At 44.6% G+C, this 24,068-nt stretch overlaps 1 protein-coding gene across 1 annotated transcript; it reads right to left on the bottom strand.

Annotated features, from left to right (window-relative positions):
* Positions 1–20,813: 20,813 nt before the first annotated feature.
* Positions 20,814–23,626, bottom strand: LOC100272590 (uncharacterized). Its single transcript, NM_001147053.1, is given in 3 exon segments — positions 20,814–21,080; positions 22,458–22,874; positions 22,980–23,626. Coding segments are annotated over 3 exon segments (1,140 nt in total). The 5' UTR covers positions 23,622–23,626; the 3' UTR covers positions 20,814–20,999.
* Between the last annotated feature and the right edge of the window lie 442 nt (positions 23,627–24,068).

The following is a 24,068-nucleotide window of genomic DNA, read 5'->3' on the forward strand; positions in this document are numbered from 1 at the left end:
CCCAACGGCCACTTTTGGTGGTTGGGGCTATAAATACCCCAACCACCCCACCATTCATTGTATCCAAGTTTTCCACTTCCCAACTACTACAAGAGCTCTAGCATTCAATTCTAGACACACCAAAGAGATCAAATCCTCTCCAAATTCCACACAACGCCATAGTGACTAGAGAGAGTGATTTGCTTGTGTTCTTTCGAGCTCTTGCGCTTGGATTGCTTTCATCTTTCTTGATTCTTTCATTGTGATCAAGTTCACTTGTAATTGAGGCAAGAGACACCAAACTTGTGGTGGTCCTTGCGGGAACTTTGTGTTCCAAGTGATTGAGAAGAGAAAGCTCACTCGGTCCGTGGGATCGTTTGAGAGAGGGAAGGGTTGAAAGAGACCCGGCCTTTGTGGCCTCCTCAACGGGGAGTAGGTTTGCGAGAACCGAACCTCGGTAAAACAAATCCACGTGTCACACTCCTTATTTGCTTGCTATTTGTTTTACGCTCTCTCTCGCGGACTCGATTTTATTTCTAACGCTAACCCGGCTTGTAGTTGTGTTTATATTTGCAAATTTCAGTTTCGCCCTATTCACCCCCCCTCTAGGCGACTATCATCCCCCCCATCCCGGCCCCCTGCGCGGCGGTGCGGCGGCCCGCCCCTCCCCTTCCCCCGCGGCGGCTCGGTCCCGGCGCGGCGTCCCGACCCCTCGGCGTGGCCCCTGCCCCAGCGCGCAACCCCCTGCGCGCGGCCTCCCCGGCCCCGGCGCGGCGTCCCGACCCCTCGGCGCGGCCCCTGCCCAGGCGCGCAGCCCCCTGCGCGCGGCCTCGGCCCCCTGCGCGCGGCGTCCCAGCCCCCGGCGCAACTCGCGTGGCCTCGTTTACCCCCTAACGCGTTCCCGCGTGCGCAAACCCACGCGCGCGATGATTATTTTTGGGTTTGTAGTTAATTTCAAACTCCGTAAGTTAGTGTGCTGCGTCGCGTGCTTCGTCGCACGACGAATTTATCTAATTTCAGATCCTATGAATGTGTTGCGTCGTGCGCTTCGTCGCACGACGATCCATTTTAATTTCAGGTTGTTTAATGTGTGACGTCGTGCGTGTAGTCACGCGACGTTCCACTTTAAACTCAGTTCAGTTGACGTATGCTGTCGTGCGTTTCGTCGCGCGAAGCTTAACGTCTCTTTATAATTAATGCAAAGTGTCTCGTTGTGCGCTCGGTCGCGCGACGAGTCGTTGATTTCCTTAATTCAATTTAAAGTGCTATGTCGCGCGTCTCGCCGCGCGACAATCCTTTTAATTTATCTTCAACCGCTTACAATGATTAGACATGAAACATGACTTTACTTTATGCTAAACGTAGTGTCCACATTAATGCCCTTCAATCGAACGAGTGGTTTAATTTATAATAATGTAACATGATCGTTTCTCGACTGTCTTTTCCTCTTTCTCTCTTAACCGTAATTGCGAGCCCGCGTGGAACGTCTGTTTATTTATTGCATCCTATTGTATGGTGTGCTGTTCTTTTGTATTAAATGTGTGGATGTATGTATGTTTGCGCTCGCATAGAGAACGTTCCGGTTGAGGAGCCCGAAGAACTCGCAGGAGAAGCCCTTGAGCAGCAGTCGGTTGGTGGAGGCAAGCGTCCCATGACCTATCTCTGTCCTATACATTCTTTAATTCACCTCCCGTATTTCACAGTTATACCTAAGGATTGACTAGCTTTGTTATCACTGTCCTTGTTTACCTATTTGGGTTGGATTATTATTGTTTAGCTTTATGCTATTGCTCAACTCTAATCAATGAACATGATGAGAATTATCAATGATACACTGTTTTCCCCTCTTTTATTATGATGTTATACTTGTGGTCTTCAAGGGGGCTCGAGCGGTTTCTCGAGTGCCTCTCTGTAAGGACCTGTTCGTTGGATGACCGCCAGGGAAAACAGTGCAACCATGAGGGTGGAATGGGGTGCCCTTAGCTGAATAATTAGAGGAGCCAGGGTGTAGTTTGCTTAGTCGTCGTGCCGTCAATGGGGCTCGGTGTATGCGGCTCGCTCTGCCAAGCTTGGGTTCGCCCCTTGGGGAGGAGTGCGGTGCATTTAGGAAACCTAACAGGCGGTTACAGCCCCGAGGAATCTTTGTAAAGGCTACGTAGTGATGCCCTGCTGAGCCACCTACGTAGTGGTCAAAGGGGAGTAGCTCTCTCCGGGCAGAATGGGAATCACGGCTTGTGGGTAAAATGCACAACCTCTGTAGAGTGTTAGAAAACTGATATATCAGCCGTGCTCGCGGTTATGAGCGGCCAAGGGAGCTCCAGTGATTAGAGGTACTTGATCAGAGATGTTCGGTTTGCAGATGGCAATGAGATTGATGGTTCTTGGTTTTGACTCTGGAAATGATAAGTAGTACTCTTTCCATTTGGAAAGGAGTACGTTTGGGTTAATAACGTGGGTTAATTCTAAAACTTGGCTTTCTCTACTAGTAATAATAATCTGACCAACTAAAAGCAACTGCTTGACTTACCCCCACATAAAGCTAGTCGACTACAGCCAAACAGGATACTTGCTGAGTATGTTGATGTGTACTCACCCTTGCTCTACACACCAACCCATCCCCAGGTTGTCAGCATTGCAACCACTGCTCAGGAGAAGATGAAGCCGTGGAAGGAGACTTCCAGGAGTTCCAAGACTACGACGAGTTCTAGGCGTGGGTTAGCGGAAAACCCCCAGTCGGCTGCCTGTGAAGGCCGCGTTTACCTACATTTCTTTTCCGCACTTTGATTTATTGTAAAGACTATGTGGATGTTTCAGACATATGATGTAATCGACTATTATTCCCCTTTTTTAATACTATTTGAGCACTGTGTGATGATGTCCATGTTATGTAACTGCTGTGTACGTGAATTGCTGATCCTGGCACGTACATGGTTCGCATTCGGTTTGCCTTCTAAAACCGGGTGTGACAACTGGTCACTTTATTGCAAATTGTCCCGATAATGATAGTGACCAAGGACAAGAAAAGAGAGGGAAGGAGGAGAAAAAGAAGAACTACAGGAAGGCAAAGGGCGAGGCGCACCTTGGAAAGGAATGGGACTCAGACTGCTCCTCTTCCGACTCTCACGACGAAGGACTTGCTGCCTCAGCCTTCAACAAATCCTCACTCTTCCCCATCGAACGCCATACATGTCTTATGGCCAAGGAGAAAAAGGTACGTGTTCGGGACACACCCTAGTACACTTCATCTAGTGATGAAGAATCATCCGATGATGAAGTAGATTACTCTAGTTTATTTAAAGGTTTAGATAGAGCCAAAGTAGAGAAAATTAATGAATTAATTGATGCTCTAAATGAAAAAGATAGACTGCTAGAAAATCAAGAGGACATATTGTATGAGGAACATGACAAATTTGTTAGTGTGCAAAAATCCCTTGCTTTAGAAACTAAGAGAAATGAAATGCTATCTTCTGAGTTATCTGCTTGCCATGAATCTATCTCTAGTTTAAAGAGTTTAAATGATGAATTAAATGCTAAGCTAGAGAAAGCAAATGAAACTAGTTCATGTGTAGAGCACGTTGTTATTTGTAATAGATGCAAGGATTTTGATGTTGATGTCTGTGATGAACATATTATTGCTATTACTAAATTGAATGATGAGGTGGCAAGTCTTAATGCTCAACTTAAGACTTGCAAAAGTGATTTTGATAAATTGAAGTTTGCTAGGGATGCCTACACTATTGGTAGACACCCCTCAATTAAGGATGGACTTGGGTTTTGAAAGGAAACCAAGAACTTAACAAGCCAAAAGGCTCCCGTTCTCAACAAGGAGAAAGAGAAGGCTCCTATGGCTAGTAGTCCTCAAAGGAATCATGCTTTTATTTATGATAGGAAAATTGCTAGTCATTCCAATTATAATAAGAGTTATGTTCATACTACTTACAATGATTCACATGCTATGTTTGCCTCTAGCTCTACTTTTGTGCATGGTAGAAGTAGGCCTAGGAAAAATCATGTTGTGCATCATGTGCCTAGGAAAATGTGTAATATACCTACTACTGTTTTCCATGCTTGCAATACTTCGTTTGTACTTTCAGGTAAGAATGAAAAAGTGGTTGCTAGAAAATTGGGATCCAAATGCAAGGGAGACAAGAGTTGTATTTGGGTTCCAAAAGTTATTGTGACTAACCTTAAATTCCTTGCAGGTTTATGCATCCGGGTGCTCAAGCTGGATTATCGACAGCGGATGCACAAACCATATGACGGGGGAGAAGAAGATGTACCTCCTACATCAAGAACAAGGATTCCCAAGATACGATCATCTTTGGAGATAGGAACCAAGGCAAGGTCAAAGGCTTGGGCAAGATAGCCATCACCAACGAGCACTCAATATCGAATGTATTTCTAGTAGAGTCGCTTGGTTACAACCTTCTGTCTGTAAGTCAATTGTGTCACATGGGTTACAATTGTTTTTTACAAACGTTGATGTATCTGTCTTTATAAGGAGTGATGGTTCATTAGCTTTTAAGGGTGTATTAGACGGCAAAATCTACTTAGTTGATTTTTTGAAAGAGGAGGCCGATCTAGATGCATGCTTAATAGCTAAGACTAGTATGGGCTGGCTGTGGTATCGCCGTCTAGCACATGTTGGGATGAAGAACCTTCATAAACTTCTAAAGGGAGAACATGTGTTAGGACTAACCAATGTTTGTTTTTGAGAAAGATAGGCCTTGTGCAGCATGTCAGGCAGGGAAACAGGTGGGAAACACTCATCATAGCAAGAATGTGATGACAACATCAAGACCATTGGAGCTTATTCACATGGACCTCTTCGGACCCGTTGCCTACTTTAGCATCGGGGGAAGTAAGTATGGTCTAGTAATTGTTGATGATTTTTCCCGCTTCACTTGGGTGTTCTTCTTGTAGGATAAATCAGAAACCCAAGGGACCCTAAAGCGCTTTCTAAGGAGGGCTCAAAATGAATTTGAGCACAAAGTGAAAAAGATAAGAAGCGACAACGGGTCCGAGTTCAAGAATCTACAAGTCAAAGAGTTTCTTGAGAAGGAAGGCATCAAGCACGAGTTCTCCACTCCCTACAGACCACAGCAAAACGGTGTGGTAGAGAGGAAGAACAGAACGCTTATCGACATGGCGAGAACGATGCTTGGAGAGTTCAAGACGCCCGAGCGGTTTTGGTCAGAAGCTGTGAACACAGCTTGACATGCCATAAACCGGCTCTATCTGCATCGCCTTCCCAAGAAGACCTCCTATGAACTCATTACCGGCAACAAACTCAATGTATCTTACTTTCGTGTATTTGGGAGCAAATGCTACATTTTGGTGAAGGTAGACATTCTAAATTTGCTCCCAAGGCTGTAGAAGGGTTTTTACTAGGGTATGAATCAAATACAAAGGCGTATAGGGTCTTCAACAAATCCTCAGGATTAGTTGAAGTCTCTAGCGATGTTGTATTTGATGAGACTGATGGCTCTCCAAGAGAGCGAGTTGATCTTGATGATATAGATGAAGATGAAGTTCCAACGGCCGCAATGCGCACGATGGCGATAGGTGATGTGCGACCACAGGAACTACATGAACAAGATCAGCCTTCTTCCTCGACGCTGGTGCATCCCCCAACTCAAGATGATGAATAGGTACCTCAAGAAGAGGAGTGTGATCAAGGGGGAGTACAAGAAGAACAAGTTATGGAGGAAGAAGCACCACAGGTCCCTCCAACTCAAGTCCGAGCGACGATGCAAAGAAATCACCCCATCGATCAGATTCTAGGTGATATCAGCAAGGGAGTAACTACTCGCTCACGCTTAGCTAATTTTTGTGAGCATTACTCATTTGTCTCTTCTATTGAGCCTTTCAGGGTAGAAGAGGCCTTGCAGGATTCGGACTAGGTGTTGGCCAAGCAGGAAGAGCTCAACAACTTCAAGAGAAATGAAGTTTGGAGCCTCGTGCCACGTCCAGAGCAAAACGTTGTGGGAACCAAGTGGGTGTTCCGCAACAAGCAAGACGAGCACAAAGTGGTGACAAGAAACAAGGCTCGACTTGTGGCAAAAGGTTATGCCCAAGTCGCAGGTTCGAATTTCGAGGAGACTTTTGCTCCTGTGGCTAGGCTAGAGTCTATTCGAATTTTATTAGCCTATGCCGCTCACCACTCTTTCAGGCTATTTCAAATGGATGTGAAGAGCGCTTTCCTCAATGGGCCAATAAAGGAGGAGGTATACGTGGAACAACCCCCTGGCTTTGTGGATGATAGGTATCCCGACCACATGTATGAACTCTCTAAGGCGCTCTATGGACTGAAGCAAGCCCCAAGAGTATGGTATGAATGCCTTAGAGATTTCTTAATTGCTAATGCTTTCAAGGTTGGGAAAGCCGATCCCACTCTTTTTACCAAGACTTATGATGGTGATCTTTTTTATGCCAAATTTATGTCGATGACATAATATTTGGTTCTACTAATCAAAAGTCTTGTGAGGAGTTTAGTAGGGTGATGATGCAGGAGTTCGAAATGTCGATGATGGGCGAGTTGACCTACTTCCTTGGATTCCAAGTGAAGCAACTCAAGGATGACACCTTCATCTCCCAAACGAAGTACACACAAGATCTTCTCAAACGGTTTGGGATGAAGGACGCCAAGCCCGCGAAGACACCTATGGGAACCGACGGGCATGTTGACCTCAACAAAGGAGGTAAGTCCGTTGATCAAAAGGCATACCAGTCCATGATAGGTTCATTGCTTTAATTATGTGCTAGTAGACCGAACATTATGCTAAGTGTATGCATGTGTGCTAGATATCAATCCGACCCCAAGGAATGTCACCTTGTGGCCGTTAAGCGAATTCTTAGATATTTAGTTGCTACGCCTTGCTTCGGGATCTGGTATCCAAAGGGGTCTACCTTTGACTTAATTGGATACGCAGACTCCGATTATGCCGGGTGCAAGGTTGATAGGAAGAGTACATCAGGGACATGCCAATTTCTAGGAAGGTCTCTGGTGTCCTGGAGTTCAAAGAAACAAACATCCATTTCCCTATCCACCGCTAAGGCCGAGTATGTTGCCGCAGGACAGTGTTTCGCGCAACTACGTTGGATGAGGCAAACCCTCCGGGACTTTGGCTACAATCTGAGCAAAGTCCCACTCCTATTTGACAATGAGAGTGCTATCCACATGGTGGATAATCCTGTTGAACACAGCCGCACTAAGCACATAGACATCCAGCATCACTTCCTGAGAGACCACCAGCAAAAAGGAGATATTGAGGTATACCATATTAGCACCGAGAACCAGCTAGCCGATATCTTTACCAAGCCATTGGATGAGAAAACTTTTTGCAGGTTGCATAGTGAGCTAAATGTCTTAGATTCGCGTAACTTGGATTGATCTATAGCATACATGTGTTCTATGCCTTTGATCATGTTACTTTGAAGCTTTACATTACTCGTGTATATTTGTGGTGCTCAAGTTGTACACGTGATCCCCGGATCTCACAAGTCCATATGCAAGTGATGCACATATTAAGGGGGAGATGTGCTACAATTTGACCTTTGAGACTAACCTGTTTGTTTGAGTATACTTGATGTAGTCTCAATGGAGCATTGAAAGGGAAAAATGAACTTGGACGATGCAAAGACTTCCACTGCACTCCGGTATTCGTGTACTTACTTCCAAGTTCATACTTGCAATTTCATTGCCTTTTGCTCTTTATTGACATTTTTGGTGAGGCAATGGGGTTGACAGGGCCAAAAATGATCCCGTTTTGGTGCTTAATGCCAAATGGGGAGAAATTAAGGCCAAAGCAAATGGATCAGCCAACCACTTGAGAATTAGTAGAGTTAGAATTTGATTTTGTCAAAATACTCAAATTGCAAAATTTGGTCTCTTGTGGGGGAGAATTTTTGATTATGGGAAAAAGGGGGAGTTTTTGGTACTTGATCAATTTTTTCTCTTGGAACATCTCCTGATTTTCCCAAACAAGTGTGTTTGACTTAGAGATAGGAAAAAGGAATTGATTTACAAAAACAAACCAAGTGGTGGCAAAGAGTGATCCAAATATGCCAAATTATAAGCAAAAACAATTTAGTCTTCAATTTGATTCGATATTGTATGTCTTTTGTTGCTTTTTGATGTGTTGGCATAAATCACCAAAAAGGGGGAGATTGAAAGGGAAATGTGTCATTAGGCAATTTATATAAGTATTTTGGTGATTAGATGTCCAACACATTATTTGAGTACTTATGTGCTAAATATGTGAAAGGTGCAAATCAAAGTAAAAGCTACGTTTCTAGACTTAGTATATTGTTTTTGTGAACTAACATTGTGTGTCTAAGTGCTAGAAACAGTGCCGAAAAGAGAGGAATCGGATTGCAAAAGACTTGGCTGTGAGCAGCCAAACTTCAGCTCAGTCTGGCACACCGGACTGTCCGGTGGTGCACCGAACAGTGTCCGGTGCGCCAGGCTAGTCCACAGTGAACTCGCTGCTCTCGGGATTCGACGGCGGCGTAAGACTATAATTCACCGGACTGTCCGGTGAGCCAATGGTCGTCAGCACAACGTTCGGCCACGCAATCCGCGGGCGACGCGTGGCTACTCCAACGGTCAGCTGGGTGCACCGGACAGTGTCCGGTGCGCCATCTGGCCCAAAAGAGCAACGGTCGACTCTGCCCGAATTGGAAGGAAATCTTGCACCGGACAAGCTACAGTGGCAGTCCGGTGGCGCACCGGACTGTCCGGTGCGCCAATCGACAGAAGGCAAGGATAGCCTTCCTTGTTGGCCTCTAACGGCTCCTAGCTGCCTTGGGGCTATAAAAGGGACCCCTAGGCGTATGGAGGAGTTACCTAAGCATTCAATAAACATTCTAAGACTTCCACACTCCATCTCCGCGCATTTGATCGATTGTGTTAGTGATTTGAGCTCCGTTCGAGTTGTGAACTCTCTGTGCTACGTTTAGAGTTCAAGTCTTGGCTTGTGTGCGTGTGTGCTGCGGATTTGTGTGTTGTGTGTGTTGCTCTCCTAGCCTTACTCTTGTGCCTTCTTTGTGTTCTTTATTGTAAGGGCGAGAGGCTCCAACTTGTGGATATTCCTCGCAAACGGGAGAAAAACTATAAGGAAGAAAGTCGTGGTATTCAAGTTTATCATTGGATCACTTGAAAGGGGTTGAGTGCAACCCTCGTCCATTGGGACGCCACAACGTGGAAGTAGGCAAGTATTACTTGGCCGAACCACGGGATAAAAACAGCGTGTCACTTGTGTTGCTTTCTCTGTGGTTATTGTGTTCACAAGAACTCGCTACTTAGCCATAGTAACACCTTAAACTAAGTTTTTGTGGCTATTAGTGTTTGATTTTACAGGATCACCTATTCACCCCCCTAGGTGCTCTCAAGTGGTCACGCGCGTGGTCAGGTCGGGACAGTGGGGCACGTGCGTCCGCGCGATTGTGGGGCACGTTTATGCATGCGTAAACATGTGTTATAGTGTGCACAAACAGAAGGTGCGCACGTGGTGGGGTCGAGTTGGGGTGGACGAAGGTGGGTCAGCGTCGTGTTCGCTGGTCGGGTAGTTGGTTCCAACTCATGTTTATGCTAGCATATTTAATGGTTCAGACTTGCATAACATGAGAGCGGCAACGAACTTTTCATTGGTTCGTTCAGGTGGGTCCGCACACCATTGTGATTAGCGCGCCCATGAAGCTAGAAGTTACCTTATATATCAGAACAGAAGATATGAAGCTAATCGTGCGTGGGAGCTCAGGCAGATTTTAGCGTAAAACGTGAACCAAAACAACATAAATGAGTATAAATTTTAGTGTAAATCATCGATCTATTTCATAACGAAAACATGTATGGAAACAAAAAAAATCTGATTTAAATGCTTTATTTCCTCCATAAATATAGGATCTCTCGAACATCCATGCATCAAGACTCATTAGAACCAATTTATGATATATACTGATACTAGTTATACAACACGGTGAAATTATTTATGCCCTACGGTGGACTGCGTAAAAAATCAGTTTTCTACTGCATGTGCACAAATTTAGGATGCCAATAATGTGAGTTGTAAAGGAAATGGATCAGCATACACGAGATTTATGGAATCGTGGCAAATGACCTCATTTCTTAGAGCGGTTACCTTTTTCTAAATTTCTATTTTGTTGCGTAAATGTGTGGGTCGTAAATATATCTTATACATATGGCATAAATGGTTGGAACCCAGTACACACTGGATTAAGTAAACGAGATAATGCATAAAATCAATAAATCGTTTGCGTAAAATATGAATAGAAATACCATAAACAGATAAATAGATGGTAGCGGATCCATGAACTGAAATATAGGTCGTAAAACCTTATTGATATTGGCATAAATATGTATATAAAATAGCATAAAAATAGGATCGCCGCCTTGCGGAACCGGCGCCCCGTATCTGGGATGCGCCACCAATTCGTGCCTAGGGGAGGATGCCGCCGTCGCTTGCGCCTAGGGAAATCCGCCATCGCTGCTCCCACCTTGGATGGCATCGCAGTCGAACGCGCTCAGGGGTCGACCCTCGCGCGCATGAATCTCGAGATCTGTTGCACCAACCGCTCCCACCTCGCCATCATGCATGCCTTACGGGTGTCGTCGTTGCTCACATGCCCCTGAGATCCACCGTCGCGCCGCTGCAGCCGCTCCCACGTCACCGTCGTGCGAACCTCAAGGGGTCGCTGCCGCGTGCACCTCAGGGAGACGCTGTCGCGCTCGAGCCCCACGGGATCCGGTGTCGCAGCTGCTGCCACATCGCCGTCGTGCGCACCTCATGGGGCCGCCGCTGCGTGCGTGCCCTCGGGATCCGATGCCGCAGCCGCTCCCACCCCGCCGTTGTGCGCGCCTTAGGGATCCGCCGCCGCGAGCGTGTCCCCCGGACCCGCCGTCGCGAGCGTGTCCCACAGATCCGTTGTCGCGCGCGTCTCAGAGGTGGGGGCGTAATTGTCGGCGTCGCTTAAACTGAACCCTAGCGATCTGGAGCTTCTTTTATAGACACTTCAGACCTGGTGCGGCTGAACCGGTTGGCAATATCGGGTCAGTACTTTCACTCAGCTATTGTAAACCCGAAGCTCCTAATATCATTCACACACACACACACACACACACACACACACACATATATATATATATATATATATATATATATATATATATATATATATATATATATACTAGGTATGTGCCCGTACGTTGTCACGGAAGTACAAAATTAGTATGAAACATAGATACGGAACAACAAACATCATTATAATTTGCGAAATCCGTGTGATTAAATAGAATGGACTAATGTCCAACCAATATTATAATATGGCACAAAGTATTTCTAAAGAATCAGTATTGAAGCACACGTTGACGACGTCGTCCACGGTCCAGGTGGACCAGTCCGCCCTAGGGACTGACCCATGGTAGCGCACATACACTAAAGGAAAATATAGAAGTTGCCTGCCAGCTAGCTGTAAGAAAAATCTCTACAAAAAGATAAAAGGAAAATGTTATAGATAAAAGCCTTCCTGCTTTTATTGCATAAATAAAATTGGACTCGATGCCATACAAATTTTAAAGATAAATTCCAATGTAAAATTTAGCAGGCTTCCTAAAAGACATACCAAGAAATCTGGTAGGAAAAATTGCTAGCATTAGCAACATGAATAATGACTATCTTCAAAATGAAGAAATATTGAAGACGGTAAAAACTATACAAGAAGCTAAGCTCTTCCTAGTTTTGCAGATCATCCCCTCTAGCTATGTGTACAAACATTTAATTTCAAACCGCTAACCACATGATACACCTAAATATGCACTACTATGTCTATACAAAATGGAGCATCCATCAACATATATTTACTTCATGGGACATAAACACGATAATCCATGATGTGCTCACTCCAGTGTTTACTCACAGCTAGTTGATATCATTACTGTATCTAAGATATACGTACGATCAGGAATACGACTCGATAGCGATTTCAATTTATTTACGGTTTATATCACATTTTGACTTATATTTCATGCAAATTAATACCTTTCATTTGTAGTATTTATATAGATCGATATACATTTTGTAGCCCTACAATTTTAGGGGCCCTGTGCGGTCAAACATGTGGCATGGCCGCCTCTAATTGCAACTAACAATGCTTGTAATAATATTTTTAGTAAAATATGCCAAAATGTCTTTATATATATATATATATATATATATATATATATATATATATATATATATTCACATTTCTATGGACAGTAGCTTCTGTTTCCTGAACACACACTTATTACCTTCTAAAGGTCTCTTCCCTCCTCCTTATGTTATCCCCCATTTTTATAAAGGAAAATCACTACAGATGCAGGCCATATGATGGTGCTAGAACTGCTAGTAGCAATAAATGTGCTCTCTGCTAATGAACAAACAAAACCACAAGCACATGACTGGTTTTTCTTTCAGAGGTACCCTCTGCAAGAACACCTGTCTCCTTCAAAACGATGGAATCTGCTTGAATCTCTCAGAATGATCTCTCTGTTGCACATCTTCGATATGAACTTGGCAGCCTCATGGCAGTGGCTGCAGACTTTTGAGTTTTTTGTCACACGAATTGGCAGTCCCTCCGGTAAATTCAGCACACTGAATGCGACGGCGAGCTTTCAGCTGTGCCCACATAGTGCCTCGTCATGCACTGCATCATCGACACCCATCAGAGCATACTTTTTCTTAGGATCATGGCCTTCTCGCATCCTTCTGGCAACATCATCCAGAAACTCTGCAATTCTGTTCCAGTCTGGGTGATTCCGGTTATCTGCAATAAAGACATGAACCTTGCCTCTGACCTCGATCCAACTATAGCCAGTGTTCTCACGGAGCCCTCGACCACCAATCTTGTTCTTGAGCTTCTTGACAGCCTCCCATCTCTCAGCCCACATATAACTCGTGATCATTGCTGTCGAGAACACCACATTTTTTTGACCCATGCTTCTGAATATCTGATTAGTGCTCTACCAATCTGAGCAATTTGAGTACATATCAAGAAGAGAATTTGCAAGAGATGTTTCCCCAATCAATCCAGTTTTAACCGAGTAACCATGAACCACCCTTCCTGCAAACCAATAGCGTGACTGTGCACAAGCTGGCAAAACACTTAGCAATGTAACTGAGTCCAGCTCCTGTCCTTGTGTCCACATTCTTATGAACAACTCAATAGCTTCACTGTTTAGTCCATTGGAAGAGCATCCACTAATCACAGAATTCCAAGAAATGGTATCTTGACCAGGCATTCTATCCAACACCAAGACTGCATCGCTAATCATGTTGGACTTTGCAAACTACACACTGTGCCCCGAAACCCAATTTTACTATATATCCATGAGCCATCAAGCCATCCCTGGCACAAGACAAACAAGTGATGCACTTCAGAAGGCAAGAAATGGCATGTTCATCGGGGGCAATTCCAAGCTCATGCATTTGCACTAAAAGCGAGAGACTTTCTTCAAATTCACCAAACTTTGCATACCCACCCATTATCAGATTCCATACAAGCAGCCCCAAAAAATCACGGAGATTCCAAGCCGCCCAGCCACACGCGAGGCGGCGCGTGCCCGCACGGAACATCCACACCTCGGAGGCGTCGGCGGCTTTGGATCTCGGGCAGCGGCGCGCCCAGGCAGAATAAACAAAGGAGGCGCTGCCTGCCTTTGCACGAGGTGGACTGGCGTGCTGGACCCAACCCAACCTCCAGCGCAGACGACACGAAGAAGGAGAGCGAGCGCGGTGCCCACGCTTCCACGGGGAAATTAGGTGGCGTCTCAGATGGATCGTGTCGGCGTCCTCTCCTCCCGCTGCCTGCCGGACAGCGCACACAACCTGCCTGACCGTCAGCAGAAACTCCTCCTCCGCTCGTGGGCTGAGAAACTCCCCCCCATCGCAACCTCCTCCTCCGCTCCTCCCCATCTCCCCCACCCACCATGCTCCCTGACCGCCATGGTGGGTCCCCAGCGAGGCGAGGAACCCGAGCGAACCCCGGATCCGAATATGCAGGGACGACAGGGGTGGGGGAAGGGGCACTGAGGACCTGCGCGGAGGAGGGCAAGGATGGCGAGGTGTGCGGGGCGGGCGTGGGGTGAGGATGGCGTGGATGGTAGAGGAGCGGGGGCATGGTGTTGCCTTGTGGATGGTGGGGGCGAGGATGGCGGAGCAGGCGGGACGAGGATGGTGGGATCTGCCGCGGAGGCAATCCCTGGAATGATGCCCTTCCATCGATGGAGTGTTGGGCGAGGGCGAGAATGGCAAGGCGGCCGCGAAGGCTTCCCTGAATTGCGTCCTTCCATCCCTGAATTGCGTCCTTCCATCGATAGAGAGCGGAGCGAGGGCCGCGTGATCAACGGAGCGCTGGCGAGAGGACGTCGGAGGCAGAACCATGGTGCACATATGTGGACGCCTACATTGCACTCTTATAGAGTAGTAGAGATATACCCTTCTATGCCACTGGCAACGATATGCTGGACGGGTAAAATATAAGAGATTAGAACACATGCATTGGCAGATAAGGTAGATAGATCGCTTGGACCATTGAAATGAATGGGCGATTTCCATGCAACAAGCTGCTGATGAAGCTCTTTTGAAATAGATAAACCCCATATGCATGTGCATGGACTAGTTAATGCTGCAACCGTTCTCTTCTCATGATGTGGGGATTTGTCTGCGGTCGACATCATATGCTGCTGCATTGTCTACCAAATCCGAGTTGATACCTTTCCTGTAGACAGATCGTACCAACTTCTATCTTCTCTATTCAATGAAATTAATTGAGTGATAAAATCTGGTGCCGTTTCATTTTCTTCCAAAAAAAAGGGAGTGACTTCAGCGAATCAGTTGAGGTAACCCTGGGTTCAAAGTAGGTAAACAAATAGAATACGATCAATGCACGTATCAAACGACAATAATATATACTCAGAAGGGGACTGTTGTTGGGGCCGGTGACGAAGCCTTGTGTCCGAAGGTTCAGTAACCAAAAGTTAATGTCTGCTAATTTTGTGACCGCTGGTATGTGACGAAGTGGAGCGAGGGTAAAAGATCATGCCGGGAAACGACAACAAAAGGCCCAAAATGGAGCCTTCGATGGAGGCTCCTGACCAAGAGGCGCTTGCCCTAGGTCACACGGTCTTGGTTAGGGGCGTAATTGGATTGAATATGGACGGACGATATCACCAAAACCATATTTATCTTCATAATTTTTTGGATTTAAATTTAAATATGGATAATTTCGGATACAAATATAACAAATATTTTCGGATTTAAAAACGGATAGCCGTGTGTCGAATACGAAACTAGTCAGACACAGATAGCGTCGGTAACGATTTTTTTGTCGGATACCGTGTAAGACACCATTACACACATACCATGGTTATTGTAATCATTTAGTCACACCTTGAGTCCAAACACTTTTTAGGATTATATGTGGAGATATGCCGCGCCTCCATAAAATTTCATGAATTTCTAGGTCTATTTGTGTATTATTAATTTCTTTCTGCAAAAAATCATCAAAATACAATTAAATCCATAAAATATTCTAGTGTCGTCTGAAAATTGCAAATAAGTTACAAAGACTAGTAAACATTCCATGAGAATATAACCTCAAGTCACCTCATGAAATAATAAAGCAAAGTATTTATTATGTTAAAACTTGGATACTTAGAGTGATTTCACGTGTAACTCACGCAACAAGTAAAAGTAAAATGGAAGAAATGCTGACATCTTGTGCATTTTATTGTCCAAACATTTTTAGGATTATATGTGAATATATGTTGTGTGTCTTCATGAATTGCTAAGACTATTTGTGTATTATTAATTTCTTTGTGTAGATTAACATCAAAATGCAATTAAATTCAAAAAATATTCTAGTGTCGACTGGAAATTACAAATAAGTTATCATGACTAATAAACATTCTATAATAAGATAACCACAAGTCAACACATGAAAATGATAAAGTGAAGTATTTATTATATTGAAATTTGGATACTTAAAGTGATTTCGCGTGTAACTTACGCAACAAGTGAAACTAAAACGGAAGGAACGCTGACATCTTGTGAATTTTATGGTCCAAACATTTTTGAGGATTATATGTGGACATATGTTGCGACTCCATAAAATTTCATGAATTTCTGAGGCTATTTGGGTATTATTGATTTCTTTCTTTTTAAAAATCATCAAAATGCAATTAAATTCATAAACTATTCTAGTGTTGACAAAAACTGCAAATAAGTTACCAAGCTAATATAAATTTTATAAGAAGATAACCTCAAGTCTCACATGAAAATAATAAAGTGAAGTATTGATATATTGAATCTTGGATACTTAGGCGATTTCACGTGTAGCTGACGCAACAAGTAGAAGTGAAATGGAATAAACGTCAACATATTGTGGATTTTATGGTCCAAATATTTTTGATGATTATATCTAGAGATATGTTGTGCCTCCATAAAATTTCATAAATTGCTAAGGTTATTTGTGTATTTTTAATTTGTTTCTATGGAAAATCATCAAAATACAATTAAATTTATAAAAATATTCTAATTTTGAATAAAAAATACAAATAACTTTTCAAGAATAATAAGATAATCTTAAGTCTCCACATAAAAATGATAAAATATAGGAACCCCACCATTTCCCAAAACTCTAGTCCCAAAACATATTTTAGGAAAAAAGAAGAAAAATAAACATCCAACATTCACTGGAATGTCTACCCTATCTTCCCGCATGCGAAGATACATCCATTAGGCTGACTCCAATGGGGCAGACATTCCGCCATGCAAAGGTAATTTGCCTGTTCATACGGCCCTGTAGGCCTTCTAACGAGGCAGCCATACGCGGCAGCAAAAATGGCAGCTAAGAGAGAGGAAAGGTAGAATAGCTGTCGCGACACACGCCAGTCAATTTGATGTCTTTGTCTCTCACTAATTGGCCCCATGTGCATCTGTTATGTACATCTCACTTCCACCCTTCTTTTCTACTTATGATGTCCAGGTATTTTGTATGGTCTGTTGCAAAGTTTAGAATTTTAGCTGGCCAACTAAAACTGCATGAACATGCAAACATCCAAATAGCTGGCCAATATGGCTGCTATTTGTTGGAGGCTGCTATTTAGTGGAGCAAACCTCCGCACGTGGACGAGCTCCCGATCTGCCTGGAATTCTTCGTTCCCGTGCAAACGTTCGCTTTGTGCCTTCCGAACGCACGCCAGCCCACTTGTGCCGTACATGCACACTAGCACGTAAGCATTCCCTTCGACTCTATCTTGAAAGATAATCTTCTGGTACTGCAATACCAACATTTTCATACGTATAGGAATGCCCCGTTTCTCCTAGATCCTATATTTATGAACAAAATAAAACATTGAAAAAAATCAGATTTTTGTTTAGATAGATGCCAATCTATTTCCATTCAACTCACATTTTTGTCGTCCTAAATTTGTGCATATTTCAATAGTAAACAGATTTTGTACACAGTGTACCGTATTGCATAAATATCTTCGACGTGTAGCATAATTAGTCTTAGCGTATATCATAAACTAGTTCTAACGAGCCTAGATGCATGGATGTTGGAGCTACGGTGGTGCATGGCTGAGTGAGGCTTCCTGTATGCTATTGAAGCCCAGGGCTCCCAATAGCCTTACCCTAGTTTGCATATTTAGAGCCCTGGGCTTCCAATAACTAGAGGAAGCCCTGGCTCAATGGTGTCATCCAGTTCAGCCGCACCAGGTTCAGACGGCTATAAAAAGGCCCCCAGGCCACCAGGGATTAGGTTTTAGCGGGGCGACGGTTCTCTCGGGCGAGCGAGCGGCGGTGGCAGTTTCCTCGGGCGTGCGAGCGGCGGCAATCCCGGGGGCTAGCGGCGGTGGCGCGCCGAGGCGGTCGACCGGCGGCGACGCTCCTACGGCGGGCGGGCGGGCAAGCACCGACGGCACTCCCGAACCAGACGAGCGGCGGCGTCGCACCCTAGGTCTGGTGGTGACGGCGGTTGCGCGAGGCGCGGTAGGATTCGGCAGCAGCGACGACGGATCTTGGAGGAGCGCACGCGGCAACGGATGCTAGAGGCGGCCGCACGATGTCGGCTCCTCGCAGGCACGCCCCGGATTGGCACCCGCTAGCGTCCCCCTTCCATGACAACGCCAGCCTTCCCTAGGCGCGAGCGATGACAACATACTTCCCTAGGCGACGAGCGGTGGCAGATCGAAGGCCTTGTTTTTATGCTATTTTATATACATATTTATGCTAACGTTAATAGGTTTTTATGATACATTAGCAGTTCATGGCTCTCCTTCCATATTTTGTATGTTTATGATATTTCTATTCACTTTTTATGTAAACGTTTGTTGATTTTTTGCATAGTGTACCATAATGTATAAATACCTTCGACATGTAGCATAATTAGTATCATTATATATCATAACCTGGTTCTAACGAGCCTAACTGTATGGTTGTTGGAGAGATCCTATATTTATGGACGAAATAAAACATTGAAAATAAGATTTTTGTTTGCATGCATGTCAATTCATTTTCTTTCAACTCACATTCTTGTCATCCTAAATTTGTGCACATGCCATAGTAAACAGATTTTGTACATAGTGTACCACATTGCATAAATACCTTTGACGTGTAGCATATTAGTCTCAGCGTATATCATAAACTGGTTCTAACGAGCCTAGATGCATGGATGTTGGAGAGATCCTATATTTATAGTGAAAATTAAGCATTTAAATTAGATTTTTTGTTTACATGCATGACAATCTATTTCTTTTCAACGCACATTCTTGCCATCCTAAATTTGTGCGCATGCAGCAGGAAACAGATTTTTTCGTGCTCTACCGCAGCGCATAAATATCTATACCGTGTAGCATAATTAGTGTCAGTATATGTCATAAACCGGTTCCAACGATCCTACATGCATGGCTGTTGTCAAGATCCTACTTTTATGAACGAAATAAAGCATTTAAATCAGATTATTTGTTTCCATGCATGGCAATCTATTTCGACAGCGGTGGCGGCGCAACCTAGGCCAGGTGGCGACGACGGTTGCGCGAGGCACAGTAGGCTTTCGACAGCGACGGTGGTGGCCATCGTGGAGCGCCTGGTGCATGGCGAACTGCAGCCGCTGATGGAGGCACTGAACGAGCGAGGGTCAGAGGCACGACGGCGGTGGACCTACAGGGACGTGCTGCTCCGCTTCATGTTCGACAACATTCGCGAGCGAGGGCGAATCCCAGAGGCGTGTGGCGTCGGCGGATCCCCTAGATGCAAACAATAACCCTGTTTTTATGATATTTTGTATACATATTTATGTCAACGTCAATAAGTTTTTATGATATATATTTCAGTCCATGACTCTTCTTCTATTTATTGTCCGTTTATGATATTTCTATTCACATTTTACGCAAACGATTTATTGATTTTATGCTTTATCTCGTTACTTAATCCAGTGTGTATTGGGTTCCTACCATTTACGTCATATATATAAGATATTTATGACACACATTTACGCAATGAAATAAACATTTAGAAAAAGGTAACCGCTCTAAGAAATGATGTAATTTCCCATGATTCCATAAATCTCGCGTTTGCCAATCTATTTCCTTTCAACGCACATTCTTGCTATCCTAAATTTGTGCGCATGCAGCAGGAAACAAATTTTTTATGCGGTGTACCACACTGCATAAATATCTATATCGTGTATCATAATTAATATTAGTATATGTAATAAACTTGTTCCAATGAGTCTAGTTGCATGGCTGTTGTAGAGATCCTATTTTTATGGATGAAATAGAGCATTTAAATCGGATTTTTTTGTTTCATGCATGTCGGTCTATTTCCTTTCAACACATATTCTTGTTATCCTAAATTTGTGTGCATACAACAGAAATAGATTTTTTACGCGGTGTACTGCACTGTATAAATATCTACACCATGTATTATAATTAGTATCAGTATATGTCATAAACTGGTTCCAACCAGACTAGTTGCATTGTTGTTGTAGAGATTTATGGAGAAAAAAAAGCATTTAAATCTGATTTTTTTGTTTCCATGCATGTCAATTCATTTTCTCTCAAGGCACTGCATTGTTGTTGGAGAGATTCTAATTTATTGAGAAATAAAACATATAAATCAAAATTTTTGTTTCCATGCATGTCAATTTATTTCCTCTCAACACATTATTGTCATCCTAAATTTGTACACATACATCAGAAAATTGATTTTCTACGCAGCATACCGTATTGCATAAATATCTACACAGTGTAGTATAATTAGTATTACTATATATCATAAAATATTTCTAACGAGACTAAATGCATGACTGTTATAAAGATTCTATATTTATGAACGGAATAAAACATTTAAATCAGATTTTTATTTTCATGCATGACAATTCATTTTTTTTCTAAATTTATGCGCATGTTTTTCAAATTTTCGCATATGCAAATGGAAATAAATAAATGTGTATGTAAGGGGCGTGTGTGTGGGGTGGAGGCAGTGGGGGTCAGAGGGGAGGTTTGACTTTGACCACATGCACCTGATTGTTAGGTGGGATCCAGGAGTAGATGAGTAACTATTGAAAGTAGGGAAATTTGGATCCATACCATTAAAAGATCACCACTTTAGATCTATACCATTACTATCTCACTTACATGTGGGTCCACATGAGTCAATGACATGTGGGGTCCATGGTATATATCTAAAGTTTGGATCTTTTAATGGTATAGATCCAATTGTTCCTTGAAAGTAAGTTTTAGGCTCACAATATCCGCTAGGCCTCTGATTGGATAAACATACGACACACCGACATTATTCGCTCGAATCAAAGAGGAACTGCATATGCATGCGATAGAACGCCAAAGGTACTTCTTGGTGACATACAAGTATGTACAGGCCCGGCCCATGCAGAAATTATTCGGGTAGCGCCGCTAGTTCTTTGACACAGCTTGTTGTTTTTCTGCGCACCCATCCCTAACACGTTGGTCCAGCTGCTAGCACTGCATTAAGCCTCCCTACAATGCCATCCGCCGTGGCGTTGAAGCCCTCCGCCACCTGAAAAGAGACGAGACAGATCTCCAGGTTTCAAGCTTGATTCGACACGTGGCGCATGCATCACCACTAAACTCATCTTCGATGAAAATTTTACATCACATCTTTAGTCGAGTACACACCCTTGCTTTACTACTCACCGGCAACCCAATACTGTCAGTGAAAGTTTATAAACAGAGAGGTCACACCAGAGGGACTCTCTTCCCGACTTGAGGACTATAGAACAAAGTAATCCATAAAAATGACAAAAAAAAAACAAAAAACAAACAAAGAAGATGCTCATGGTACAAGGAAATTAAAATAAAAAATGATGATCCATACGGATCTGATTATAACAATATAAAATCGGATATAGGTGACAGCTTGCATTTACAGGTACAAAGAAGTGTTTTAAATAGCGGGACATGGAGTTTATTGTCACACTTATCAAACTTGTAAATAGCGAGATATATCTAGAAATAGCATAACTTTTTACTGATAAGAAGGATATATCAGGATATATCTGTTGCTATATCCGGTTATTTAATCATTTGTACAAAGATTGTCATACTTTAGTGGTTGGTATAGTAATTGTTGGCGCCGATCTGGACGCCGATCACTAGATGAGTACCAACGGCGATGCTCTCTGTGGAGGCACGGACGGTCCGCGATCTGGCGCAAGAGCTAGGGTTTCTGTCTGATGAGCCGGACGATCCGTGTCTGGTGGCTGGACGGTTTGCTCGTGCGCAGAGGTGACAGAGTTCGCCAACAGCACCTGAATCTCGCTTCCGGGAGGGATTCCGCCGGGAAAGAGAGATCCTAGGGTTTGCCTTGGGCTCGATAGGCCACCCAAAGACGCTTCTAAATGACGTAGAGTCGGAGGGATGTGAAGATTAGAGAAAGAAGTCTATATTACTGTCTACTCCTAGGGAGAAAAGTAAAGGACGGAAGATAAATTGATTGTTTGATCGATTGTTGGTTGTTCAATCGGTCGTACCCCTTCAAATATATAAGAGGAAGTCTAGATCCATTCCTAGTTGTTCTCCAACGGCTCCCGTGAGATTAGAGGGATAAACACGTGTGGACATAGGGTTTTAATCACCTAATCTAATCCTATCGCGTTCTGTCCGCGTCGGGCCTCAATGCTGGACCATCCGGTCATGCCCAGTACCACGCAGGCACAAATGCTCATCATCAAGACACTTCTCATCCGCTAGTTAAAGATTAATTAATTGGCTACGGTCCTGTAAATAGTTAAATATTAATTATTGGCTAAGGTCCTGTGAAATTCAGATGCAAATCTCCGAGATCAAGTTAAGTTGAACGAAAACCTAAAAAAATGCGTGTATATGTCGTCTCCAAATTAATCCTAGCTAAGAAAAAGGTGGATTAACAACTTGCCTTTGCCATTATGTTTATGATGAGGATGCAGGCCGAGAAGGGCATGACATTGGTATGCGTGATGCTGAGGCGGAGTCCCTCGACCTCGGCCAGCAGCCTGACGAGCACCCCCTTGCCGTCCTCGCAGTGGATCCTCAGCATCACGACGTTGCCGTCCGAGATCCTCGCCTCGATCTCCGGCAGCGCGTTCCCGGTGGTCGCCGCAGCCCCAGGCGGCGCGCAGGAAGGGGAAGGCGCGCCGCCGCGGTCCTTGTCGTCATCCCCCGGCGCCGCTATGCGCGGCTTCTTGACAAGCACCGGCGCCGACTCCGTGCCGCCCCGGGCGTTGCAGCTTCCGCCTTGTTGCAGTGCCTTGAGCTTTTCTTGGAGCTCCTTCACGTACCTCGTCGCGTCGGATAGGATAGTCGCCTTGTCCATCTGATCGATCACAAAGTAACCATATCTGGGTCAGAGATATGGTGACCAAATATATATACAGTTGAGGGACTGACGGCGATGCGGCATGGATGTTCAGAGATGGACCTTCTTGAGGCAGGGGATGACTGCCGAGAGCTCAATGAAACGCTGGTTGATCTTCTCCCGGCGTTTCCGCTCCGCGACGATGTGATCCTGGGAGCACGGCGGCGCAGACGAAGAAGCCGACGACATTTTGGCAGAGGCCCTCCTCGTCGGCGGCGACCCGTTTTGAACCATCTGTGGCTGTGGCACCGGCATGCCGCCAGCGGCGCTCTCTGCCCTTGCGGCCGTGGCAGAGTTGACCTGGGCTTCTTTGATTATTAGCTGCGCCGACGCCGACGCCGACGCCGAATGGAAGTCCCAGCTCACGGGCTGGCTGCTGCCGCTGCTGCGGGGCGTGGCACAATTGACCGAGTTCTGCTGCGAAGACGGCGACCAGGCGTCACGCTGCGCGGCCGTGACGGACGCGGTGTCGGCCGAGCTCCAGCTGTTGGTGGCGGCGGTGGCCCGGTGGCCTTCCTGTGCTGGTGGTTCCGCCGGGACCATGCTGTTGACTGATGCAGCGGAGTACCCCAGCGCCGGGACTGATGAGAAGGTGTTGCAGTCATTGTCGTCGTAGGCGATGGCCGCCGGCGGCGTCGCCGGTGGGAGCTCATCGTGCTGCAGCGTGCTCAGGGCCCACTGCATGAACTGGCTCGAGTCCTCCATGCCAGATATTGATTGAGCTTATATAATTAAACACGCACCAAACCAGGAAACAATTGATGTGCCTATATAGAGCTCCAGATGATGGTGATGCGTTGTTTTCCACATGTTATATGATGTGGAGTGAAACCGCTGTGCAATCGACGCGACAACTCTAATCGGGTGACTGCATGGACACGTGAACAAGTACTTGATAGTACTCCCTCCATCCGGGTGGCTGAAAGTGAGCAGGTACCCAATATGCTCGCTGAACTCATATATTCTACATAAGATTTTGCTAGCTGTGTATTTCAATTTTTCTTTTGATATTTATCCGCTCAGTAATAATTTATCAGTTACTAATAAACCAGCTCTATAGAGCTTCTATATACTAGTGAAACTAGCTTAACTAGTGATACGTATTGAATGTGAGTGCTAGTTAAACTCCATTGCTCTATCTATCTAAGGGCA

The sequence above is a fragment of the Zea mays genome, chromosome 1 (genome assembly GCF_902167145.1).
Source record: "Zea mays cultivar B73 chromosome 1, Zm-B73-REFERENCE-NAM-5.0, whole genome shotgun sequence".
In the NCBI taxonomy this organism is placed as follows: Eukaryota; Viridiplantae; Streptophyta; class Magnoliopsida; order Poales; family Poaceae; genus Zea; species Zea mays.